We start from the raw sequence: 24,286 nt of genomic DNA, 5'->3' as shown, positions 1-24,286 counted from the left end.
TGTTTGTTCATTTGTTACTCACATCAGTCTTTCATTGTTATGTATTTTCGCGAACACAAGAGAGGGGTTAGACGTTAAGTAAGCGACGTAGCCTGGTGCTTCTCATTTACGACACGAGAGCAAGAAATATGCGTGAGACTAGCCGACCAGAGCAACGCTGTCCACTTGTTTGTGTGGTATTTTGGATGTCTTTTCATGGGCTCACCACAGTGCGCTGGACCGAAAGAAGAGCTATTTTCTCTTGAGGGAGTCACTCATTTCTTTCTGCCATTGTGCTCCGTTAGAAGCTGTTCACTGCTGAGCCTACGTCACTCAACAACGAGCTGTATTAACCTTGAAAGCGATAGTGTCAATGAGCCAGTAAAACAATATGCCAATGAGCCAGTGAAAATGGGCCTATTACTATTCATAAATATTGCTACGACGGCTACTGCCGTTCGTACGCCGTGAATGACACCAATCACCACAAAAGGGAATACATGCGTCAAGAAGAATCAAATGCGCAGGGCAAGGGAGGGGTGGAGGCACATTCCAAGGAGTAACCTAAAATATACAATCTTTCAATTTGCTGTGGTGGCTGTAAAATTTTATTTGCTCGTGATGGTGACTCCCGATATTCCCTTCCAATGTTGGCCACATTTTCTTTTTTAGAGGAACAACCTGAGCGCGTTAATACTACTTCATAAAGAAACGTCAATGGGAGAGTGAATAGTGCTAAACAACATTTCGTCTTAGTTTGGGAAGCTTTCCTGACCTTACCGTGAAGTTCCTAAGTTTGCCTTCAATAAACTGATGTGGTCTAGTGGTACCGGTGCCTACGCTCTCTCGCGGTTTCCCTAGATCTCACCGCGCAACATTGCCTTCAATAAATTGATGTTGTCTAGTGGTACCGGCGCCTACGCTCTGTCGCGGTTTCCCTAGATCTCACCGCGCAACATTGCCTTCAATAAATTGATGTTGTCTAGTGGTACCGGCGCCTACGCTCTGTCGCGGTTTCCCTAGATCTCACCGCGCAACATTGCCTTCAATAAACTGATGTGGTCTAGTGGTACCGGCGCCTACGCTCTCTCGCGGTTTCCCTAGATCTCACCGCGCAACATTGCCTTCAATAAATTGATGTTGTCTAGTGGTACCGGCGCCTACGCTCTGTCGCGGTTTCCCTAGATCCCACCGCGCAACATTGGCTCACACAGACAGAGTTTCGCGATATCAATTGCCACCACAAACTGCGAACATTTGCTTTTCCCTTACAGAGACTGCAAAGTTGTCACAAAACCGACCTCGTTACAAGGTTTTGTTGCATAAGTCATCGGGTCGGTCATTTCATCTGTCTCACTCACTACATTGTTTTGACTTTCCGCCGGTTCTAGTTATATCGATGTATGACTTCGCATATTCCCTTACGGAATGCTGAGAAATCGAGAGAAGGACAGTAAATATGCAACTTTAATTAGCAGGTCATCCAGAACTCTAAGAACGTTCATTTGATAAAGAACAACAAAGAAGTTACGATGGGCACACATAAGCGCTAACTCTACCTTTCGGCTCACGTAAAAGGCACTAAAATAGGTGAAAGTAATTTTAAGCCCTGTACTTCGATGTCTCTTGTAGCCCCAGCCTTCTTTAACGATAAGGCCAACGAATCGGGCAACATCTCACACCGTTTTGTTCTACCTCATGCGCCAACTCCGCAATTAGGCAACAGCGAGCGCGTGAGAAACGCGAGCGGCGTGCGGGCTTCCTCCGCATTCCCGTTTCAAGCCGATGCCTGAACACGAATGCACGACGAGGAGAGGAGAAAGCAGGGAAGAGGGGAATACCGCGACTGACGCTCTCGACGTCTCGCTACGCTTCCCCTTTTACTCGCGACGCCGTGGGGAAGGCGGGAAGGTGAGCGCACGACGAGAGGTCGTCGCTTTGAAGGAGTTAGGGAGAGGGCATGCGGCTGCTGGGAGCCGCGAACGCCCCTTTCCCCACGCGCACACACAAACGCACGTAGTTTGTGTTCGGAGGCTGCGCAGCACGGGGGCGGCGCTCACGCGGCGACGCGAAGCGCGGGACTCGCTGCTTGCGGCTTGCACTGCCGGAGTCGGGCTTCGACGAAGCCGCGCGCCGGGCTGTCGTTCGTGCGCCGATTCAAGAAGCGCGTGCGGGCAGCGCTGGTGGTGCGTCGGTGACGCGTGTGCGGGCGGCCGTCTCCCGTTCGCACGGCCGCTACTTTTGTTAGCCGCGTGACGCCTGGAAACTGCCGCCAGTGCGGTATCGTTCTCATCGCGGAACTCGAACGACGTGCGTGTTATTTCTGGTGACGAGCGAGCGGCGCAGCGGACGCCGCTCTGTTGTGCTTGGCGCGTGAGTGTTTCGGGAATGAATGACGCTGGAAGAGAGTGGTAACCACGGTGCTGACAGTTGTTCCGAGCTCTGTGGTACGTCGATTTTGTGGGCTATTTGTAATGCGTGTTTATTTTAGCCTGTGCGGAGCCCGAGGATGTAGACTTCAATTACACATCGCCCAAACAAGAAACTCTATGAACGAGAGGCCACGAAGAGGGACAACACTGCCGGTTTCAGGCACTTGAGCGGCTTGATTGCCTTTCGGCGATAGACTTTGCTGGAAGGAGGATCCGATGGTTCATCGTTATGACCAAAAAATTTAGGTTCTCGGTGTGTTCACTGGCGGCGCTGCATCTCACTTCTTGCTGTTTCCCCATCAATTACATGTGAAGGATTTACCGACATGAAACGAATTCTTCTGCTCTAAGTATATTGGGTTGTGCTTGTGCCCCATCTCCGAATTAGACAACTTTATTAACTGAGCGTAGCACTGCCAAGCCCCAGCATAACCTTTCTTATTTCACGTATCTGTGCTCTGGACGCCTTCTCACTGCGTTTTCAGTGCTTTATCTGTGCGCTAAAAAGACACGGCGTCGTGAACCTAGCCAACGCCTGGTGGCGGAAATATTACCGCGACAGTGGGGACGCCCGATAGCAGATATTTTCCCAGTGCTTTGTGCGAAGAATACACGATTGGGTACTTTGCTTGAACATCGCTTGCTGGTGGATTACCAGTCCATCACCGGACTTTACTTGACACTAAGATCATGGGGTGTGGTAGGATACCCTGGACTGCCTTCATTCTAGCCAAGCTCCTCATCTTCAATGGCCTAGAGTCAGGTGAGGCTTTTATATCAACAGCATGCAGATCGCGTTTTTAATGTTTCAAGTTTGAGAATTGCCGAATTTAAAAGTATATTGCCAAGGCGGTCTCTCGCCAAATCCTACTTTCTGTGCTTCTTGTGTTAGTTGAAAAAAGTATGTATAACGCATGAAGTACACAGCCGCTACATGAACGCATGCTGCAATGTGGCAGACTCCCCCCTCCCCCCAACCCGACAAACTTAATACAATAAAGGAAAGATTATTGACATGTTCCAAGCATGTCGTGTAGATTTGGCAGTCGATAGCTTGACCGTAATGATCATGAGATAAAAACAATACATGCTTTCTTGCAAACTTATATTCTATTCAGGATACATATCGTAAGATATGATGTGAGACTACTTCACAACTTGCGAAATTTACCAAAAGATCCACCTATTGCCCTTTCTTTTTTGCAATAAGGACAACTTCTGCAAATTATCAGAACACCACTAAAGTGCTTGACACAGAAATAGATCACAGAGTCGGCTGCTTAATGTAGCCTGCCTATGCACGAGCACAAACCTTTATAAGTGTAGGTAGAGGCGCAAGTAGACAAAGTAAGGCACAATCAAAATATAGTGATTGCTTTTGTACTTGCAAAAGCAAGTCATAATGAGCGGTTTCTATGATTCATGAAGCCTCTTGCCTCAAGCCTTTTCTGTGTTGTGTATGCCTCTGAGATTCGTGACCACGCAGAAGTTTATTTCTTTTTTGCGATAGCAAGTTATACTTTATTCGGAAGGTTGCCTTTACACATAGCATTTTGAACCGATAAATCCTGCCTTGTCTAAGTGCTGTTGTGCATCGTACGTGCAAACAACTAAACAACAAAAGAAAACAAATACGAGAAAGGCGCAATAAAATATGATTATTTGTGCACCAAAATCTTTCAAACAGCACTCTAGCTGCTACCACGAAACCGCGTCACAACAAACATTGGTGTACCACCAAGCTGCTTATTATTTGCGCCTTCCTAGCACTAGTTGCCAATGGCAGCATTAAGAGGCGTCTGTTTAGCGGTTCAAGTGCATTAACGTACACGCGCATTAGAAGCACCGTGTACTTAATAGACCGGAATGTGCCATCGCGAGGGCTTTCGAGTCTAAGTTTTATGCGAAAAGCCTCGATTTTTTATTTCTTGCATCTTATGTTCGGAGTTTTTGTACTACTTCAAAGATGGAGGGCGAGGGGAGCTCTTGCCTTGAGCGCAGTATAGTATTACATCAGGTTCATCCAATGATTGTCGCCTGCCTGACTGCCTGCTCCAGCGGGGCCTCTATGATAGCTAATATGGATAGATTTAGCTAGAGGTTCAGTTCTACCATAGGTCATCCCAAAGGTCCGGACATTTATATATCGCGTAAGCGAAATGTGCTTTTTTGTGTATGTTTAGTTTATTACAATATTATTATTGCTGCCATTTATTATTATATTTATTATTGCAACACATAGGCATGTGCCTCATTTAAGAGGTGTATGTTTAAGGATAAATTTGCTTCCCCGTACACACTTACTTTCTCTGTGCTACTTTATATGCACACCAAACACGCGTCCGATTAGGACAAATGAACATAATTTTCAATTTTTTTGTCCATGACTGACTACGCCGACATTAGAGAGGCTGCAAATATAGCAAAGAACTCAAGAACGTGCGATGCCTATTTCCATCGCTAACTCTATGGTAAAGATTGACTAAAATTTATTGACGCAGAAAGTAAAGGTTATCCAACACGGAAGAGAACACTTGAATGAAAATATTTTCTTATGTCTAAAGTGTACAATCATCGCCTACGTCGGCGTATAAAACATGAAATTAGCGATAATAGTCGGTTTCTCGAAAAGCTAGCTTAACTCCACCAACAAAATATTAACTGCAAAATTAGGAGTAGCGTACAAATTCCTGTAAATACCTGTACAACTACGTATGGCATGCGAAAAATCACGTAACATGTTAAAGCTCTTCATAAATGAAGTGCAACGAATCAGCATTTCTACTTCATTGCAGTGCATGAAGATAGGTTTCCGTACCTACTTTCTATTCTATGATCAACAGATTCTCTTGGAGAGAGCGAGTACAAAAAACCTAACAGCCGTGGTGGTGTCGTCGCGTCGTGGATATGCCATTACACTGCTTAGTCCGAAGGCGGGGGTTTAAATCACGGCAGCAGCGGCCGCATTTCAATGGAGGGGAGGGGCGAGGGGGGGGGGGGTAAAAATGCAAAAACGCCCGTGTGTCGTGCCTCGCGTGCACGTTAAAAAACCCGAGATGGTAAAAATTAATCCAGAGTCCCACACTACGACGTGCCTCATAATCATAGCATGGTTCTGACACGTAAAACCCAACAATTTACCTTCTTTAGCAACTAACATCGGCCACTTCATCTTTTTCTGTTCTACACACAAAAAGTGATAACAAAAGTAGCAGCAGTAAAGATAAGGCTGCCACTGTGGGTGACTTCAATCAACATTTAGGTTCTTCCCACGGCGTTACACGAATGCGGAATACACTTTACGGTCTCTTAACCTTCAGCTGAGGTTTCCTCCATGTACAAAAAAGGCTGAAAAATCCAAACAGACAGCTCTATTTGAGCCCAGTTTGTAGTAGGAGACATAGAAGGCACAGCTGATACGTCGTTAGATGACCTGTGTTATCGCAAATTAAAAATATTTCAAGACCTTTTTCACATTCACCTGCTTGCCTTTTCTTAGTTTTATATCCACCGCAGAGCTCAGGAGAAGTGGCGCAGCTGATGCTGTAGAGAAAGCTATTTGTGCGTGACAGTTACGGTCAAAAACGACGGACTAGTGTGTCCATGTGCTGCCGAAGAACCGCTGTTACACTGAAATTTCTACGTAGGCCAATCCAATTTACCGAGATTAATTTCCCTGTGTCCCTATTGAACTATTTTTTTACACAGAAAAACGGGCTAGATTGCGCCTTAAGACTATGCCGACGTCCAGATTACGCAACAAGATCATATCATGAGTTTCTTCGCTCGAGGCCATTGTCGCGAGTCGATTTGGCCAACTGACGCATAACTTAGTTTGACTAGACATACGCTGAAATACTACGCTGGGCCCCTGCTATTTTACACCATAAAAGGCTTCTGCAAAAATGCGAGCCGTTTCCACATATTTATAGGCTGCCAGGGCATCATGGTAATTTCAAGCTCTACTTCACTGTCATAACCGATGAGCCGTCGCACTGCTTCTTTTTGCTCACTTCCCTTGCCTGAAATCTAACTTCGCGGATACATTTATTGGCAATAAGTGCACGTCGATGAAACGACGCAGTTCCATTCATTTTATTTTCCGCTTTTCAAGTACATTTGTCTATTTAATTCTTTTCTCGCACTGTAACAATAACATCTGTTGCTGAATGCAAGCTTTTTCGTTTATTTTACCCTACAGGTATTGAACCTCTTTATCATCTGCGATGCACACGAAGCCGGCTTCGCATTTTAATGCGATAGCATTAAGGTGCGCGTGCCGCTAAAATCTGGCGATGGCATCGGCGTCCCGCGTCGGCGTCCGGAGTCGGACGGCGTATCGGTAAAACAATTTTTGAACCACACATACCCAGGCGTTCCACATTATGCAATGAATTGACTGAATTAATTCAATTTCTCAAGCTAAAATACGTATAAAAAGCGTAAACTACGGCTTTCGCACAACCTACAGACATCATAGCTCTCGGGTTGTAATTTGACTATACGAGGAAACATAATTATGTTACGCTAAAACTCAAAGAAACTCCTTCATAAACACAAACCGGCCGCGGCGTTCAGAGACCAGCCGCGGCGTCCGCCATATTGCGCGCGGCGGCGCGATGGGTGTCATGGGGGCCACGGAGCGGCGCGCCCAGTTTCTTCCAATAATTCCAGCTGGCGCTCGCCTCCACCGTATCGCGGCCCATGCAAGAGGCCGTGGTTCCACCACAAAGCTCGCCTTCGTGCATAGCGTTCGCGGCAAGCATTTCCCAGTAAATATTACGGTTACATACGCTCCAGTTGCCGGGAAACCTGAGAAGCAGTCGGGGATCTTTGAATGCTATAGCATTCCACTCTTAGCGGTGAAGCTTAAGCATCCTACAAATTTTCGAATTTTTTTTATATCTCTTGTGTATTACTTTTTACAGGGCCTCTTCTCATGCCGCTTTAAAAACTTTTGCCATACAGTGGGAGTCACCAAGCGTCTTCTCGTGCTCCACAGCACGAAAGTTTCAAGAAATGTGTGATATTAGCAGAAACACAAGCACATGAAATGCTTTTAGGCGATGGCGAGCGGAAGCGAGCAGTAGGAGAAGCTCTCTCCCATAGCATGTATCAGTGCCCACGAGCGAAATTTCTGCCTCACTTTCTTCGAGCGCGTTGACTAGAGCATAAGAAATGTTTGCCCCACGACCCGCGCCTTTTTTTTTTTCTTCCTTGCAATCCTGCGTTGCAATCTACTTCCGGAGCCAGGTTAGCATGTCCTCCGTTTCACGGCAATCACTGAGTTGGTCGCACTGCTGCCATTCTAAGTTATTAAAATTCTAGGATTTGACGTGCTAAAAGCATGATATCATTACGAGGCACGTCGTAGTGGTGGATCCCGCGTTAATTTTGACCGCATGGGGTTCTTTCCATGCATCCTTTTCACGGTACATGAGCGTTTTTGCATTTCGCCCCTGCGAAACGTGGCACCAGGGGCCTCGATTTGATTCCGCTTACCCGGGCTTAGCAGTACAACGCCAAAGCCACGACGTCACCACCACGAGTGTGCTGCTCCTGTTTTTAGTGCCCTGCAATTGTTGTGTGCGAAGGTGAGATAACGGTTATGACGTCATGGAGTTGCCGAAGCGAAAACGTCAGCAGTAATCAGCCACACGCAAGGCTCTTCTTTACTGTAGCAGATATCACCAACTGCTGACTGAGGCAAAACTTATCTTTCTCTGCTGCTATTGCTGTTTTAAAATTTCCTCACGCATTATGCGTATTCTTTCGTAGATTGGACTTCGTGCGACTCGATAGCGGAGATATGCGCATAATAGCTATAAAGCAGAAGTATATGTACATGTAAGGTGTCTAAATGCATTTTAACTTAAAATTAAACCCTGATGGTTCAGCGTAACTCATATATATATATATATATATATATATATATATATATATATATATATATATATATATATATATATATATATATAGATAGATAGATAGATAGATAGATAGATTATGGGGTTTTACGTGCCAAAACCACTTTCTTATAATGAGGCACGCCGTAGTGGGGGACTCGGGAAATTTCGACCACCTGCGGTTCATTACGTGTACCTAAATCTCAGTACACGGGTGTTTTCGCATTTCGCCCCCATCGAAATGCGGCCGCCGTGGCCGGGATTCGATCTCGCGACCTCGTACTCAGCAGCCCAACACCATAGCCACTGAGCAACCACGGCGGGTTAACTCACACACACACACACACGCATATATATATATATATATATATATATATATATATATATATATATACCTGCAATGCTCAATTTATCTTGTATGCTGCACGAAGTCTGATATCACAAAAGTGTGACATACGCATGGATAGCATAATACATGGCCTATAGTCAGCAAACCAACTGATTATTGATTCCTATACGATAACATTTACTCTATGCAATGTGTTCTTCACGGACAGAAATAAAAGGTTAACCAGTTGTTCGAATTTTCCTCGACACAAGATTGTTTGGGAATTACAGGGATATGCTAACACAGCAGCCCTATTTTTTGCGCATCTCTACCTAAAGTCATACATTGGTTCATTCGAAGCGTTTAGAATCACACAGGTTGTAGTTTCAAAAAAACGCAGAAAGAGACACGCCTATTTCTTTTTGAGCATAGATCTAGAAAGTAAAGAAAGCATATGAGAGAATATTCTTTTTTCCCGTCTTCGTCTTTTTTTTTTTTTTGCATTCGTGTTGTTGATGGTCCACAGCAACCATGGCATCTTCGTATGTTCTATCGGCAACAACGACGACAAGGGGGATCGCTTTAGGGTAATGAAGCGCGTCTCACCCGGGCACGGGAACTATAATGCCATGAGTTGCGAGCGAACTGCATTGCACGCCTAATTGAGGACGCCAGATTGATGGCCGCTGGCGTTCACAGAAACGACGACGCATGGCTCTCCGGTATTTAGGCTTCCGTCCCTCGCGGAATTCACAGCTATTTAGGGGCTCGCTTCCAGCCGAATTGGACACCGGATGGCGTTTCGCGCTGATTTAACAGACTGCAACACAAAATCAGAGCACGTAACGTTTAATGCTCGACGTACGATGTTGTTTATTTATCGATTCGCGTCATTTAGCGTTCCGGTCCACGTCACAAGGGCGTGAAGATTTAAAGCAGGAATAGGGCTTTGACTACGACAACCATGCAAGCTAACTTTCACTGGTGTTAACGTCATCAAGCTCAAGCGGATTTCTCGTTTATCGTTTTTGTCTCAGAGCCATTACATTTTTGATACATTATTAGAGATTCACATTACTTTCTCGCTAGCACTAAAGTTATTCTACCAGTCAACCAAGTAGGAAACTTTGCATGAACTAATAGCGAGTTCTTATATTACTGGGTGGCAGCCATCTCAAAAATTTTTTTAATAAAGCTTATAATCTCTATCAAAAATTATTATTCGACAGCTGAAGACACTGCCGATATTTGCACAGCTATTGGGATGCACTATGCTAGTCGTAAATTTATTCTGTATAAGCAGCAAGTTGCCATGTAGCATAACGTATAGTGCTCGATGCAGTTTGTTGGCTCGTGCTGCTCTAGGAGAATGTAAAAAGTAAGTTTTTTACCTACTCACTGAGTAGGTGAAATGAATGGCACAGGAGCAATTAGTGCCATTATACTCGAAAATTAATCACATTGTATTATACTCCTGTAAAGGGTGCACAGCCGCAGATGAAGGTATTATAAGAGAAGGCGGCTGTACCGCAGCCTTCTAAAAATGGAGCCAGTTCACTTGGATTAAGGAACGCTCGCGTCAGGCAATAAGGTCTGGAAGCCTGCTTCACGTTTTCCCACAAGAGGCGAGAATCACTCACAGATTAGGTAAAATGAATGAAACGGGCACAGTTAGCCACGATAAATTCGAAAATTGACCACATTGTGCTACAGCCCTGTAAAAGGCGGACGGCTGTAGATATAGGTATGTTGAGAGATGGCTGCCGCACAGCACCCTTTGGTGAATGGAGCGAGTTTGCCTGGACAAAGCAGGGCTGGAGCGATGCAGTGGTTCCTGAAAGGTGGCTTCAGGTTTCCCACAGGAAGCAAGCACCACCCGCAGAGTAGGTAAAATAAATGGTACGGGAGCAATTAGTGTCGCCATACTCAAAAATTACCCACATTGTACTTTAGCGCTGTAAAGGGTGCACCACCGTAAATATAGGCGTGCTGAGACAAAGCCGCTGTAAAGCACCCTTTTGGTAAATGGAGCGACTTTGCTTGGATAAAGCGGAGCTCCAGAGACGCAATGGTTTCTGAAAGGTGGCTTCATAGTTTCCCACAAGACGAGAGAATTCCTCCCAGAGTACGTAATATCAATGGTATTGGCGAAATTAGTACCGGCAGATTCGAAAATTAACCACATTGTAATATAGCCCTGTAAAGAGTGCACCGCCGTAGAAAAAGGTACATTGAGAAAAAGCCGTTGTACAGCATCTCTTTGGGAAATGGAGCGAGTTCCCTCGGACCAAGCAGGACTCGCACAAGGCGTACTGTCTTGAAGACGGCTTAAGGGTTTCACACAAGAATCGAGAATCACTCGCAGAGTATAGGTAAAATGAATGGAACGGGCGCAATTAGCATCGATATACTAGAAGATTAACGGCATTCGACTAAAGCCCTGTACAGGGTGCACCACCGTAGGAGAAGGTATAATGAGACAAAGCCGCCGTACAGCATCCTTTTGCGAAATGGAGCGAGCTAGCATGGATTAAGCAGGGCTCGCGTGAAGCAAAAGGGTCTGGAAAATGGCTTCAGGTTTCCCCCAAGAATCGAGAATTGTTCGCAGGGTAGTTAAAATGAGTGATACGGGCGCAATTAGTGTCATTATACTCGAAAATTAACCACACTGTGCTAAAGCCCTCTAAAAGGCGCACCATGGTAGATGAAGGCATGCTGAGACAAAGCAGCCGTGCAATATCCTTTTGGGAAATGGAGCGAGTTCATTTGCACGAAGCACGGCTCGCGTGAGGAAATAGTGTCTCGCAGGCGGCTTCAGGGTTTTCCACAAAAAGTTATAATCACTCACAGAGTGGGTAATATTAATGGTACGGCCAAAATTAGTGCCAATGTACTCGAAAATAACCACTTTGTATTATGCTCCAGTAAAGTGAGCATCACAGTAGATATAGGTATATTGAGACAAAGCCAAGGATTCCAAGGGAAGAGAAGCGTAGCAGGGGGCGGCAGAAAGTTAGGTGGGCGGTTGAGATTTAGAAGTTTGCAGGGACAACATGGTGTAACAGTTGAGGAGGACGTCGGGATGAAAATTTGGGAGGTTTATTTACATTATTTACAGTGAGAGTCAATTAACAGTCTTAGAGTCATTACGGGCCGGCAGCAACTCGGACGCTACGGCCCGTGGCAAGAAGCTCGAAAGAGATGAATGAAGGAATGCTCTAGCAATGCTCTTCTGCTGCTCCCTGTCTGTGTCTTTTAAGCCCTTCGGTGTCTCGAAGACACGTCACGTTCGGACAATGGGAGAGCCCGCTCAGGTGACGCCATTTTCGGCCAATCGACGAGCCCGCTCAGGTGTCGTCATTTTCGGCCAATGGTAGGCGCCCGTGCGATGGTGTCACACCCGGCGGAGAGGGTCGCTTCTCCCTGCGGTCTTGCCTTGCTGACTTGCAATGCGCCGTCACAATAGATGGATGGGGGCGACACCGCCAGGTTTTCACGGCGCATTACAGCCGTCTTGCTTCGGGACCCACTTTACCCGCAACAGTGCCAGGCTCTCGCTTCACTTTCGGGAAGAGTCAAGCAGTGAATAGCTCCACCTGCGGCACACGAAGTGGGGTCCGCCAACTTGTTTGCACGTGCCGTGCCTCAGGAATGTGGTATCCATGCTTCTGCGCTCCTTAATTAGCTGTGGTGCGATTCGATGTGGTCTGGGGAACTCGAAGTAGGCTCAGGAAACGGTCCCGTACCTAACCATGGCCACAATGAGTACATGACTGGGGTAGTTGGAGAAGTATGGGGGATGCCTTGCCCTGCAGTGGGCGTAACCAGCCTGATGATGATGATGATGATGATGATGATGATGATGATGATGGTGGTGGTGGTGGTGGTGGTGGTGGTGGTGGTGGTGTTGATGATCATGATGATGATGATGATGATGATGATGATGATGATGATGATGATACAAAGCCATCGTAAAGCATCCTTTTGGGAAATTGAGCGAGTTTGCTTGGATTAAGCCGAGGTCGTGTGAGGCAATATTGTCTGGCAGACGGCTTAATGGATTCACACAAGAAGCGAGAATCACTAGCAGACTAGGTAAAATTATTTGGACTGGCACAATAAGTGTCACTATACTCGAAAATTAACTTCATTGTACTATAACCCTGTAAAGGGTGCACCGCGGTAGACGTAGGAATGTTAAAATAAAGCCGCCACAAATCATCCTTTTAGTAAATGGAGCTAGTTTGCTTGCATTAAGCATGGCTCACGTGAGGCAATAGTGTCTGGAAGGCGGCTTCAAGGTTTTTCACAAGAAGGGAGAATCACTAGCACAGAAGGTAAAATAAATGGTAGTGGTGCAGTTAGTACCGATATACTCGAACATGTTCAGAAATTTTAGGAACTTGAGAATTTCAGAATTTATTTTTTGGTAAAAATACAGAAATAATACATGTGTGTAGTATATATAAGCAGGTCTTATAGTCGAAGAACTTATCGGGATCTACTGTTAAAGAGACTTATGCAGCTATACAATGTTCAAACGTACCGCATTGTACTATAGCCCTGTAAGGAGTGCACCGCCGTAGAAGAAGGTATCTTGAAACAAAGCCGCTGTACAGTATCCTATTCGGAAATGGAGCGAGTTTTCTTGGATTAAGCAAGGCTCGCGTCAGGCAATATTGTCTGGAAGGCGGCCTCAGGGGTTCCCACAAGAAGCGAGAATCACTCGCATAGTAGGTAAAAGGAATGGTACGAGCCCGATTAGTGCCGATATACTTGAAAATTATGCACATTTTATTACAGCCCTGTAAAGCGTCTACTGTCATAGAAGAAGGTATGTTGAGACAAAGCGGCCCTACAGCCCACTGTTGGGAAACGGAGCCAGTTCCTTTGGAGTAAGCACGGTTCGCGCGAACCAACAGTGTCTGGAAGGTGGCTTTAGGGTTTCCTACAAAGACGAGGATCTCTCGAAGAGTAGGTAAAATGTATGCTGCGCACGCAATTAGTGCCAATATACTCGAGAATTAAACACATTGTACGATACTCCTGTAAATGGTGCACCACCGTAGATATAAGTATGTTGAGACAAAGCCGATCTAAAGCACCCTTATGGTAAATGGAGCGAGTTTGCTTGGATTAAGCAGAGCTCGAGCGAGGTAATGGTTTCTGAAAGGTGGCTTCAGGATTTCCCCACAAGAAGCGAGAATCACTCGTAGAGTCGGTAAAATCAACGCTACGGGCGCAATTAGCGTCAAAATGACCGAAAATTAATCAGTCTACTATAGTCCTGTAAAGGGTGCACCGCCGTAGTTTATGGTGTGTTGAGACAAAGCTGCTGTACAACATCCTTTTGCGGAATCGAGCGAGTTCACATAGATTAAGCGGGGCTCGCGCAAAGCAATAATATCTGCAGGCCGGCTTCAGGGTTTGCCTACAAGAAGCGAGAACCACTCGCCGAGTAGGTTAAACCAATGCTACGGGAGCAATAAGCGTCAATATGACCTAAAATTAACTACATTGTATTGCACTCCTGTAAAGGGTGCACCGCCGTTGATGGAGGTATTTTGACACAAAGCAGCCGTGCAGCACCCGTTAGGGAAATGCAGCGAATTTGAGTGTATTAAACAGCAATCGAGCGAGGCAGTGATTTCTGAAAGGTGGCTTCAGGGTTTGCTACAAGAAGCGAGAAGTGCTCGCAGAGTAGGTAAAATGTATGCTACGCGCGCAATTAGTGTCAATATAATCAAAAATTACCCACTTTGAATTATGCTTCTGGAAAGGGTGCACTGCCGTAGACAAATGTATATTGAGACAAAGCGTCCTTACAGGACACTTGTGGCAAATGTAGCCAATTCACTTGGAGTAAGCACAGCTCGCGCGAGGCAACAATGTCTGGAAGGCGGCTCTAGGCTTTCCACATAAAGGCAGATTTGCTAGCCGATTAGGTAAAATGAATGGTACGGGTGCAATCAGTACCGATATACTAAAAAACAACACAATGTACTATAGCCCTGTAAACGGTGCATCGCCGTAGATGTAGGCAGGTTGAGATAAAGCCGCTGTATAGAACGCTTTTGGTAAATTGAGCGAGTTTGTTTGGATTAAGGAGGGCTCGCACGAGGCTATAATATCTGGAAGCCGGTACCAGGGTTTCCCCATAAGAAGCAAGAATCACTCGCAGAGTAAGTAAAACGAATGGTACGGGCGCAATTAGCACCGATATATTCGAAAATTAACCACATTGTACTATAGCAATGTAAAAGGTGCACCGCCGTAGAAGTCGGTATGTTGAGGTAAAGCCACAGTACAACATCCTTTTAGTAAATGGAGGTAGTTTGCTTGGATTAAGCATGGCTCGCACCGTAGTTGCTTAGTGTCTTAGGTGTTGTGCTGCTAAACACGAGGTAGCTGGATCAAATCCCGGTCACGGCGGCCGCATTTCGATGGGGGCGAAATGCAATAACACCCGTGTACTTAGATTTATTAAGTACACGTTCAATAACCTCAGGGGGTCAAAATGAATGCGTAGTCCCCCACTGCTGCGTGCCTCATATTCAGATCATGGTTTCTTCACTATAAATTTCACGAATTTATTTTTATTAATTTTTAACATAGTGATTTAGCACACTTTACTGAATCAAGTGAACGGGCATACAGAATCCCTTCAGCCGCTACCTAAGAGAGAGAGAGAGAGAGAGAGAGAAGGGAAGACGGAAAGGCAGGGAGGTTAACCAGACTGAGTCCAGTTTGCAGCCGGTACCTAAAATTCGGAAAAGGGCTATGAGCATAATAACTCCATTCTGAGATAATTCATCACAGCAAAGCGCTATTCAAAAAGGTGTTGTTGCTGCCATTTTATCCATTATCTCAACTAAACACGGTTCTGGTTACTAACAGTATAGTGAAACATAAACGTCTTCTCCCTGCGTCCCCTGGACCGGACGACATTGCGTGTCATTAGAAATGTATTCTCGTTTAACTTTAACTTTTAACTTTAACTTTAAGACATTTGGAGACCGACAAATACAAGTAATTGGTGCTAAAGTATGGAACTCTTTGCCACTAAGAATAGAAGAAGCCCATAACTTCAATATCATTGCAAAAAATATTTCTTATTCTTAATTCTGTTATGATGACATTTTCTTCACATTTACTTTCCCAACATTATTACCTTCAGATATCTATAATTCTTCTTTTTTCCTTTCGCTGAAAGAAGATTTCTATTATCTGATAAGCTAACGAGAATTTCAAGCTACAATGTTGGTCCACCTGTTGTGTATCAGTGTACAATGTTTCATAGTTCAGTGTTTGTTTTTCTTATTGCTTCGATGTTGTTTTCTTTATTAATTTATTTATGCAAGATAAATCTTGTAAAATTTGTCTATTGTTATCAGGCTCTTAATTCAAGTTTGAAACCTATACTTGTATGCTTTAATGATGCGAAAGTGAAATGATCCATTACGCGATAATCCGGCGTCATCGTCGGTGGCGCGACCGAGCAATGGTACCAAAGATGGACGACGGCGCAGAGTAAAAAAACGTAAAAGGGCTCGGATTGACGCCAAATTTCTCAGAGACGTTCCTGTGAACAAAATAAATTAATGGCTCTGAAAAAAATTGTACATTTTGATCCGGATGGAAATAGAAACCGGGTCTCCGAGATGCGAGATGAGCACGTTTTTCCGACGCCACGGCAGCTCCACGGTTCTGGCTTACTGTGCCTATTGCGTGCGTCATTGTACACGTCATGTCGCAGCCATCCGGCTGACTAATCATCTGGCCTAGCGCGGGCACGTAATGGCGCAGCCAATGGGGAGGTGGTGGAGCCACGCCACGAGTGTATAAAACGAGCGCGTTGCTTTCCTCGCGTCCCTTGCTCTTCAGTCGATGTCGAAAATATCAATCGAAAAATTTTCACCAAAGCCACTACAATTGCTTTCCCATTGAAACACATGAGAAATCTTAAGCCTCCTTGCTGAATTTTAGCCCTTCAGTATTGGACCTATTACTAGCCTTTGGCTACGGGTCGAAAAAGTTCATGGAAATTCATTGTCCATGTTTTCTTGAAAAAAAAATTGAGAGAAATCCCAACATTGGTATTCTATTATTCTGACAGTTTGACTGTATAAAAACTTTTGCAAAGACTCCCGTCTTTCCACCTCTCGTGACCGCTGCGAGGGCGCAGTTCACAACTATGCGCCAGCAACGAAAATTTGTCTTTAGTGAACGAACTTTGCCGTCCGCTCACGCAATCTCCGGTCCTCTGTCAGTATCTACGAACTTGCGTTATCAATCGCACGTTGGGAAAAATTTAGCTCATGGATCCAGGGAACCTGGGGGCGAGAGATTGTCACATCACTCATTCGAATGAAATCCAATTCCGAAGCGCTTTGCAGCAAGCGCAAAGCAAGCATCCAATTCATGCCAACTAAGCGCCGTTACACAAAATGCTGATATAGTTGTTCACTACTTCGGCGTTTTAACAAGCACAGTGGGTGCCTCCCGAGCCGAGCGCTATCAGGTTTGGAGACAGAGCTTTAGCCAGCGTTCAGCAATGTGAGGCCGAGGATTCCACCTCTCGAAAAGCCCTTATACGTAGCAGCTTAGAGGAGACCGGGTTCTTTCAGAAATTGAAGACTGTCGTCATCTACAGTATTTATAGAAAGGGAAAAGTGGTGTTCTTACCAAAGCCGAATGTGTGCAACAGTTTCCATGCCTGCTTCTGACTGATCACCTGTTCTTTTTTTTTCTTTGCGAAAGCTTTCCTTGTCTATATGTGGTCTGTACGCTTCGCATACTCTGGAATGTTAGATAGATGTCACTCTCGCAGCTTAACAGGAGAGGACAAAAACTGAAGAGGGTAACCTGAGTAAGGAGGAGGAGGCTAGAAGAACGGAGCTGAAGCGCATGTGCGGGAGAGGATATGGAGACAGGGGATCATTGGCTGTTGTTGATGATGAAATGTGACTGGGTCTTTGGCATCGGGCGGGCAAATCTAACGTCCGACGATGGCCACCAGCACTCAACACCCAATACTTTATTCGGTCCACACAAAAAAACGTTGTTATTTCCATGGTTACGATGGCGACAACCATACAGCTGGCGTTTCGCCTCATTGCTTCCCGCGCTAAAAGTCCGAAACACCCATCTAGTCGACTGGCAGGGCATTTGATAATACTGCCATATTCGCAGACCAACAAAATGAACTGCACGGCTTTTCCCACAAAAATGACCACACCTCATTTTTAATGGATATAGCGTCACTTTTCGTTATGTTCCTTCGGAAATGGTCGCTCGTCGCGCACAGGCGCCAAGCCTGATGCACGGCTGATGAACTGCCATGTTTTCAACGTGTGGGCTTCTATGAAAGCTTTGCTACCCCGCATGCACTCGCGATGTACGACGCTTCACACCTCGCTTCAGGCTGAACACTGATGTCAACGACAGCACGTCCAATGCAAATATGATCATCTTGTTTAACTAGCACGTCTGTCTATTCGGAAAGTTATGCAAAATTTTGCCACGTTTACAGGAAATGAATGGCGCTACAGGCTGCCCTCACAAACTCTATTGCGATATGTCATTTGTATATGGCTGTAATTGGCCGCGCCTATTCGACTGCTTTTCATTTACAGATGATGTTAAGACGTAATGCTAAACTTTTGGCAGTGGAAGAACGCAGGCACACGAAAAGAAACTGCATTTTCCTGCGACTATCGCAGGCAGCGGCTAAAAAACGTGGAATAAAAGTAGGGAGACTAGGCTTTTTAGAGTACTTGTCACCTCCGAGACTTCCGCCGAAGTTTCATCGGTAACTTCTAGGAATTCAGCAGGGTTTACCCTACAAGGGGCCCTTTGCCGTCGAACAGTTTGTCGGAGCATGTTTTGCGCACGAGTGGTAAAATACTGCTCAGAAGATAATCTGCGGCATGGTACAATGAACAGTTTGAAAGATCAATTTTGCCTGCCGTAGACCCTGGACGGAAATTTGGTGTATATGTGACGATACCGTCAAGTGTGGAACCTTGTCTCGCCGATTTTTCCTTGGGTGTGTCATATGCTTGGGTGGACATAGCTCACGTGTTGCTCGACTGCTCCCCTGTATGCCCAAAAGATGCAGCAGTTGCGCTTCGAACTTACTACCCTGAGAAATCATCTCTTGTAACTTGGAACGATACTTGCACAATGACCAACTAGTCGGTTTTCATAGGACAGCTTACATTTCACTTTAGTTAAATAATTCTTTATAAATATGGACGCGCTCTCAAAATACTAGGAACGATATTATGCAATGACTCGCTTTAGTTCGATGTGTAGCTTTTCTTGTTCTTTTTTTTTACAATTTTGCATGTGTTAGTGTTTTCTGGTTATAAACTGTCCCTTTTTATAATAATGTTTCTATTTGTTTAGCTTGAAAGCAAAATATTCTTTTTTGCGTAGAAGTGAAATAAAGTAGACGAAGTCGTACAGCTTGCAACCTCTCCAGTTACACCGCATTTAACCAGTGGTACTTATACTGTTGTTACATACTGCCTTTCTTTCTACAGTCTTGCACAGTCCCTTGATTCACGACATGCACTTTTTTTATACGCGACTTGTATTTGGCTGTTGTGCGCAGTGGTGACAAAAAAAGTAAAAGAAAATACGTGGACGTAAAGTTTTTGGTGTAAATTAAACCCTCAGCATAATCAGTGTCGCTCTATACCAGTTCAGTATGCTGGTTATTTCTGCACACGACTAGTTTGGTGAACACACCACATCATGCCAGCATTACCCTACTGCCCCTCACTCTGTGAAGGCGCTGATGGCACTGGCCCAGTTGGTTGGTGCGGTGATTTCGCTCTTAAATTCTGTGCCTCAATATACCACCAACTGAAAACACGTGCCGAGCTGCGCTGAAGTTTCGCATTAGGGAGTGTCCTAATCGTGGGACACCTTTCTTTAGTTTCAGCACAGTGAAACACACCTACGTGTTGTAATTGAACACTACAGTCTTCCGCTGCATCCCTTGCCTCACATTCCAGGCGAAGCTGAATAAATATTGTACCTTTCATGGGACTTACGGTGCTTCCTAAAACGAGCGTTCTTGCCTTAAGCTGGAGCTTCTCGTCCTAAAGAAAATGGTTAGGCCAAGCTTGTTCCACGTGTGGTGATTGAAGTCAAGCATGTCCCTCTTGTCATTGTTGATGACCCTCCTCATTGAATTCTGCCCTGCGTAAGCGATAGAATCCTCCCGCAGAGCCTAATCCTGTTCGTACCGCGCCACCACCGCTGTTGAAATTATCTCCTAAATGCGCCGACATTCAACAGCTAAAAAGAACTTGTTCGATTAAGCGTGGTCTTCATTTTCTATGGACGAGCCCTGCATATTCGCAAATTGTATCGCGATGCAGCGCGTCTCAGCGGGATAAATTGGAAAAGCGTGACTGGCCAGTATTTTTGATGCTTTATTGACCGGTAAATGCTATTTGCAACTGCTCGAATCGCCGTGTAAGGGTTGGATGCCCTGAGCCTAATGTTCGCACACCTTGTATGCATTGTGCATCCGTTTCTTTAAATCAATGTCAGATAAGAAATTTGTTGCTTTCACCAATAAGCTTTAACGAATCAATGTCGTACACGGCTCACCTACAAATGAAACCCATTAAAAGCGATAAAGCGATAAGACGGTCTGGCTGAGAATATTCTTTTTTACTTCCGGGAGTGCAACCCAGAAAAGTGGTCGTATTCGTTTGCACAGTGCTCTCGCATTTTCCCCGTCGAACTGCAAACTGATGACGACTGTCTATGCGTGTAACTCCAAAACACCAAAAAACAAGGCGACCCTGACACGAATCGGAGCCGTCCCAGAGAGTACGACAATGAACTGCAGCGATACAATAGCTGGTGCTCCCGGACCCCTGAGTGCACAACACTGCAACGCCTTTTACTTGAAGGACCTCTAGCAGTGATTGCTTGCTGGGGAGCTCGATAGACGTTGCGTTCTGCGACTAAGCATGAAGTTGAGGGCCCGATTCCCGGCCACTATACTGCGCAATTTGATGAGTACAGCATATACATTCATGGATGCAATGATTCCTCGCACACACGCACGCGTGCACACACTCTAAAATGCTCCGCGATAGAAACCAGAATATAGCTGAGATGCTGCTCATGCGAGCAGGTAGATGAAGTCATGTTCTTCAATTTTATCGCCTCATGTGCTGCTTATACAGATAACACGCAAAGAAAGGCAGAAAAGAACATCACATCAATGAAAGTTAGGAAAATAAGCACGCTCGACAGTGTTCAAAAAGATTGCCCTGCCCTTTGATGCTTGCTTTAACAGGATTAACTTAGTAGCCGAAATAAAGCCAGCTGGGAGAAATATAAACTACAAGTGGAAAATTACAAAGCGCCTTTATCGCACCGACTGAGCTTCCACTAAAATTGTTGCTGTTCTTTTCAATACAAATATCGAAAGTTTGGCTGATGGAAGACTTCTATGCGTGTAAGAGGCCCAAATACAAAATAATACTTTCAGTAACCCCAGTGCGGAAGTACGAGAAGAAAGAAATACGCCCCTCCCCCCCCCCCCCTACACACACGCACACGAATAAAACAGATAAAGAAGACATTCGTGTAGATAGCGTTCACTATAAGGGCCTCCGTATTAGCTATTTATTCTCCCCGCTTTCCTGTGGCCTCAGCCTATGAAGCCTCATCCAAGAAATAGCCTGGGCGGCTCCTTTCTTGGCCGGCAATTTATCTTCCAGCCGGGAGATCGGATGATGTGGGCTCTCTGGAGATTTAATTATGTGTTCCCAAGCCCTCTCACTTAAGCGTTCTCTTACACTGCCATTATTTCAAATATTTGGAGCACTTGCTAGGGAGCTGAATAGCGATACTTGGAACGCTAAAAGTACACGCAGCGAAAATAATTCAGTTCCTTGTACTCATTAACACGTCAAACAAGATAACCTTACTTTTAAGGGAAAGAAGCACTTTCGTGTTTTGTAAGACAAATAATTCCTTCAAAAGTAACGTATTCAGTGTCACTTGCCATGACCTCTTGTACTTACCTCAGGTTTCTCCCGCAACGAACGTGCAGAAACGAGCACAGATTTAACCAGAAGCAAACGTAAATGCACCGGCACACATCACCGCAGAATGGAAGAGATACGCCTTTATTAGCTTTGCAGTACGCAACGGTGAGCTACAGGATTGAATCAATTGATTCCAGACATGTCTGCGTAACAGGATGGTTGAATCTTCTTTCGTTTTTCACTGTGCAGTGAGGATGATAAAAATGATGCCTTATCATCCATCTGTGATGGATGATAAGGCACCCGTGGTGACGAGGCGTCCGTCACTTTTGCAGTTCGCCTGAATATCTAGTGTTAATATTCTTAAATAATATCTGTTTCAACACATTCTCTTTCTTGTTGGCGCTATTAAATAAAGGCACAAACAGTGAAAAGGAACAAAATACTCAGGGAACCAACTGTATGCGCAAGGCAACTCCCTGCATTGCAGTAAACTTGGCCTATGCTTCTATACACGTGGTCCCGAGACTTTTACCGCTGACTACGAATGATAGTTGTAACCAACGAACGTTTGCACAATGCATCATTTATTTATATATATATATATATAAAACACTTTCATTCTGGCATGCGAGCTACGTCATTCGCTGTGATTTCCAAGAAAGATGTGATGACCTGGTCAGAAGCTTAAAGCCAACGCAGTCACACGCCGCAACATAACTGACGTTATGCACTCTATCGAGTCGTCTGTAAACCCGCGGGCCACTCAAGAGCTATCTGGCGTGAAAAGATACACACACAACTAAGTTTAGTAATTGGTGTTAGTTTCAATGATCGACAATGCGTCCTGTATCCTACCTTCAGAGCAAACATGTGCAAAGCTAGAAATTTAACTTTTCCGCGAACTCCTGTTTCAAACCGCGTGAGCTTATGACACTAGCATTAAAAAAAAATCATGCTAACTTAGACTTTTAGGATACACTTCAAATTTTCCAGGCTATTCTATGACCGGGCTCATTGCTTTCCTATTATCCTACTCTCCAAGGCACCGCCACCATTTTCAATTCTCTACCCGGCTTTCCATTCCTCGTTCCTCTACCTGTACATGTACCGACGGAAAAGTCGCATAACTAACCTATGTTTTTTCTCCGAGAAGCCCAGCTTCAATCTTCGTCACAGCTAGCTCACTTCATCGTGGCGCGAAAACCACCGTTAAGGCCTTCGAAATACACTGCAGATCCTAGAATCGAAAGAGTCAACCGACCGCCTTTATCACATGCGCCGTCGCCTTCTTTTCCCTGATTGATACTCCCCTTCGGCCCTCCTTTTATCATATCCCTATGCGTCCATTGCCTTCTTTAATCTATCTCTCTGCAATCTCCACTTACGAATCTGTTTTTAGAGCGTAATTCTTCCATCACCTCGACGTATCTTCTTTTTCCCTTCGCCTCTTGAAGCCCCACCCTCTCCGTCAAATCTGCTTGCCGTTAGCGGAATCCGTCCATGGTGTGATTTCCCTGTTTCAACGGTGTGATTTGATGGCCCGTGGTGTGATTTCCCCGCTTCAAGCAGTTTTTTTCTTTTCACTCTCTGGCCATCATTCGGAACCAGCCTTCCACCCATTCGTTAAACGCGCTCCCAGCTCCTGTAGATTCCTGCCCTATTTAACGATGTAGAGAATACTTTGCGTTGACACTGGCACTCCTTTTATTTCTTAGCGGCTGTGCCCATTCCAGAGGAAAGCGCAGTTTCGGCCACTAAGTTATAGATGAAGGTCACGAAGTTCCTACAGTCGGAGGTGCATATAGCTGGTGAGAACTTGTCCTGACAAGAGCCACACCAAGGGTAAATGTCGCTGTAATAATTCGGTAAGCTTTCTTATACTAACCATGCCCTTCAACAAGGACCAACAATCGGTATAAACGCAATAGCTATAGAAGCCGCTTGAATGACACATTCAGCTGAATATTGTGGGAAAAAAATTTTGATAACCTTTTACTTTTCTTGTACCTGAGACATCGGATATCTTTTCGTTTTTGTTTTATTCCCGGTATGCAGGAGGTGTTCATGCCTAGCAAAACAGGGCTGTATATAAGTCGACTGTTTACTTTAACACATGGTAAATTTGATTAGACGTCTCTAATTAGAGATAATATTTCTTGTATAGTCAAAAATTTCGTATCGGTAGAACTGAGATTTTTACAGAACGAAAATGTTTTAATCGTGCGACATTTGGTCATAATAACTTACACACTTATTATTGCTTCTACAGCACACCTGACATTTCCACCTTGCATAAAAACCGACAAGAAATGACAAATGTTCAAACACACGGCGAGAATGTGAGACGATTCTTCGCGTTTGGAAATTAATGCTGATTATCTAAATGGTGCGTTTTCTTATCGTGCCAGTTAGCGGTAGAGATTTTTTTTTTCTGAATGTTCATCAAAAACCTTAAGCACCGACATCAATCGAAAGTTCTTAATTTTCTCAGGGCTCGTCGCGAGAACTGTTACAACGTATGCAATATACACACGGTAAAGTCACGAGGAATGGCTCACTAATAGGCGCAATTTGTGCGTCATTAGCTTCCCTAATTAGCCTTCATAAAGCAAG

General features: G+C 44.9%; 1 protein-coding gene across 3 annotated transcripts in view; it reads left to right on the top strand.

Moving 5' to 3' along the window:
• Window positions 1-2,097: 2,097 nt before the first annotated feature.
• Window positions 2,098-24,286, top strand: part of LOC126536785 (cell adhesion molecule Dscam1-like) — a 181,384-nt gene continuing 159,195 nt past the window's right edge. For all 3 annotated transcript variants that reach the window (XR_011893865.1, XM_072287871.1, XM_055073933.2), the window contains exon 1: window positions 2,098-3,174. Coding sequence is in view for 2 of the 3 variants with exons in the window: in XM_072287871.1 (XP_072143972.1) it covers window positions 3,102-3,174 (73 nt within the window). In the remaining variant the exon portion in view is untranslated. The remainder of the gene's footprint in view (window positions 3,175-24,286) is intronic.

Source organism: Dermacentor andersoni, chromosome 4, assembly GCF_023375885.2.
Source record: "Dermacentor andersoni chromosome 4, qqDerAnde1_hic_scaffold, whole genome shotgun sequence".
Classification (NCBI taxonomy): Eukaryota; Metazoa; Arthropoda; class Arachnida; order Ixodida; family Ixodidae; genus Dermacentor; species Dermacentor andersoni.
This window is presented reverse-complemented; position numbering and strand designations above follow the sequence as displayed.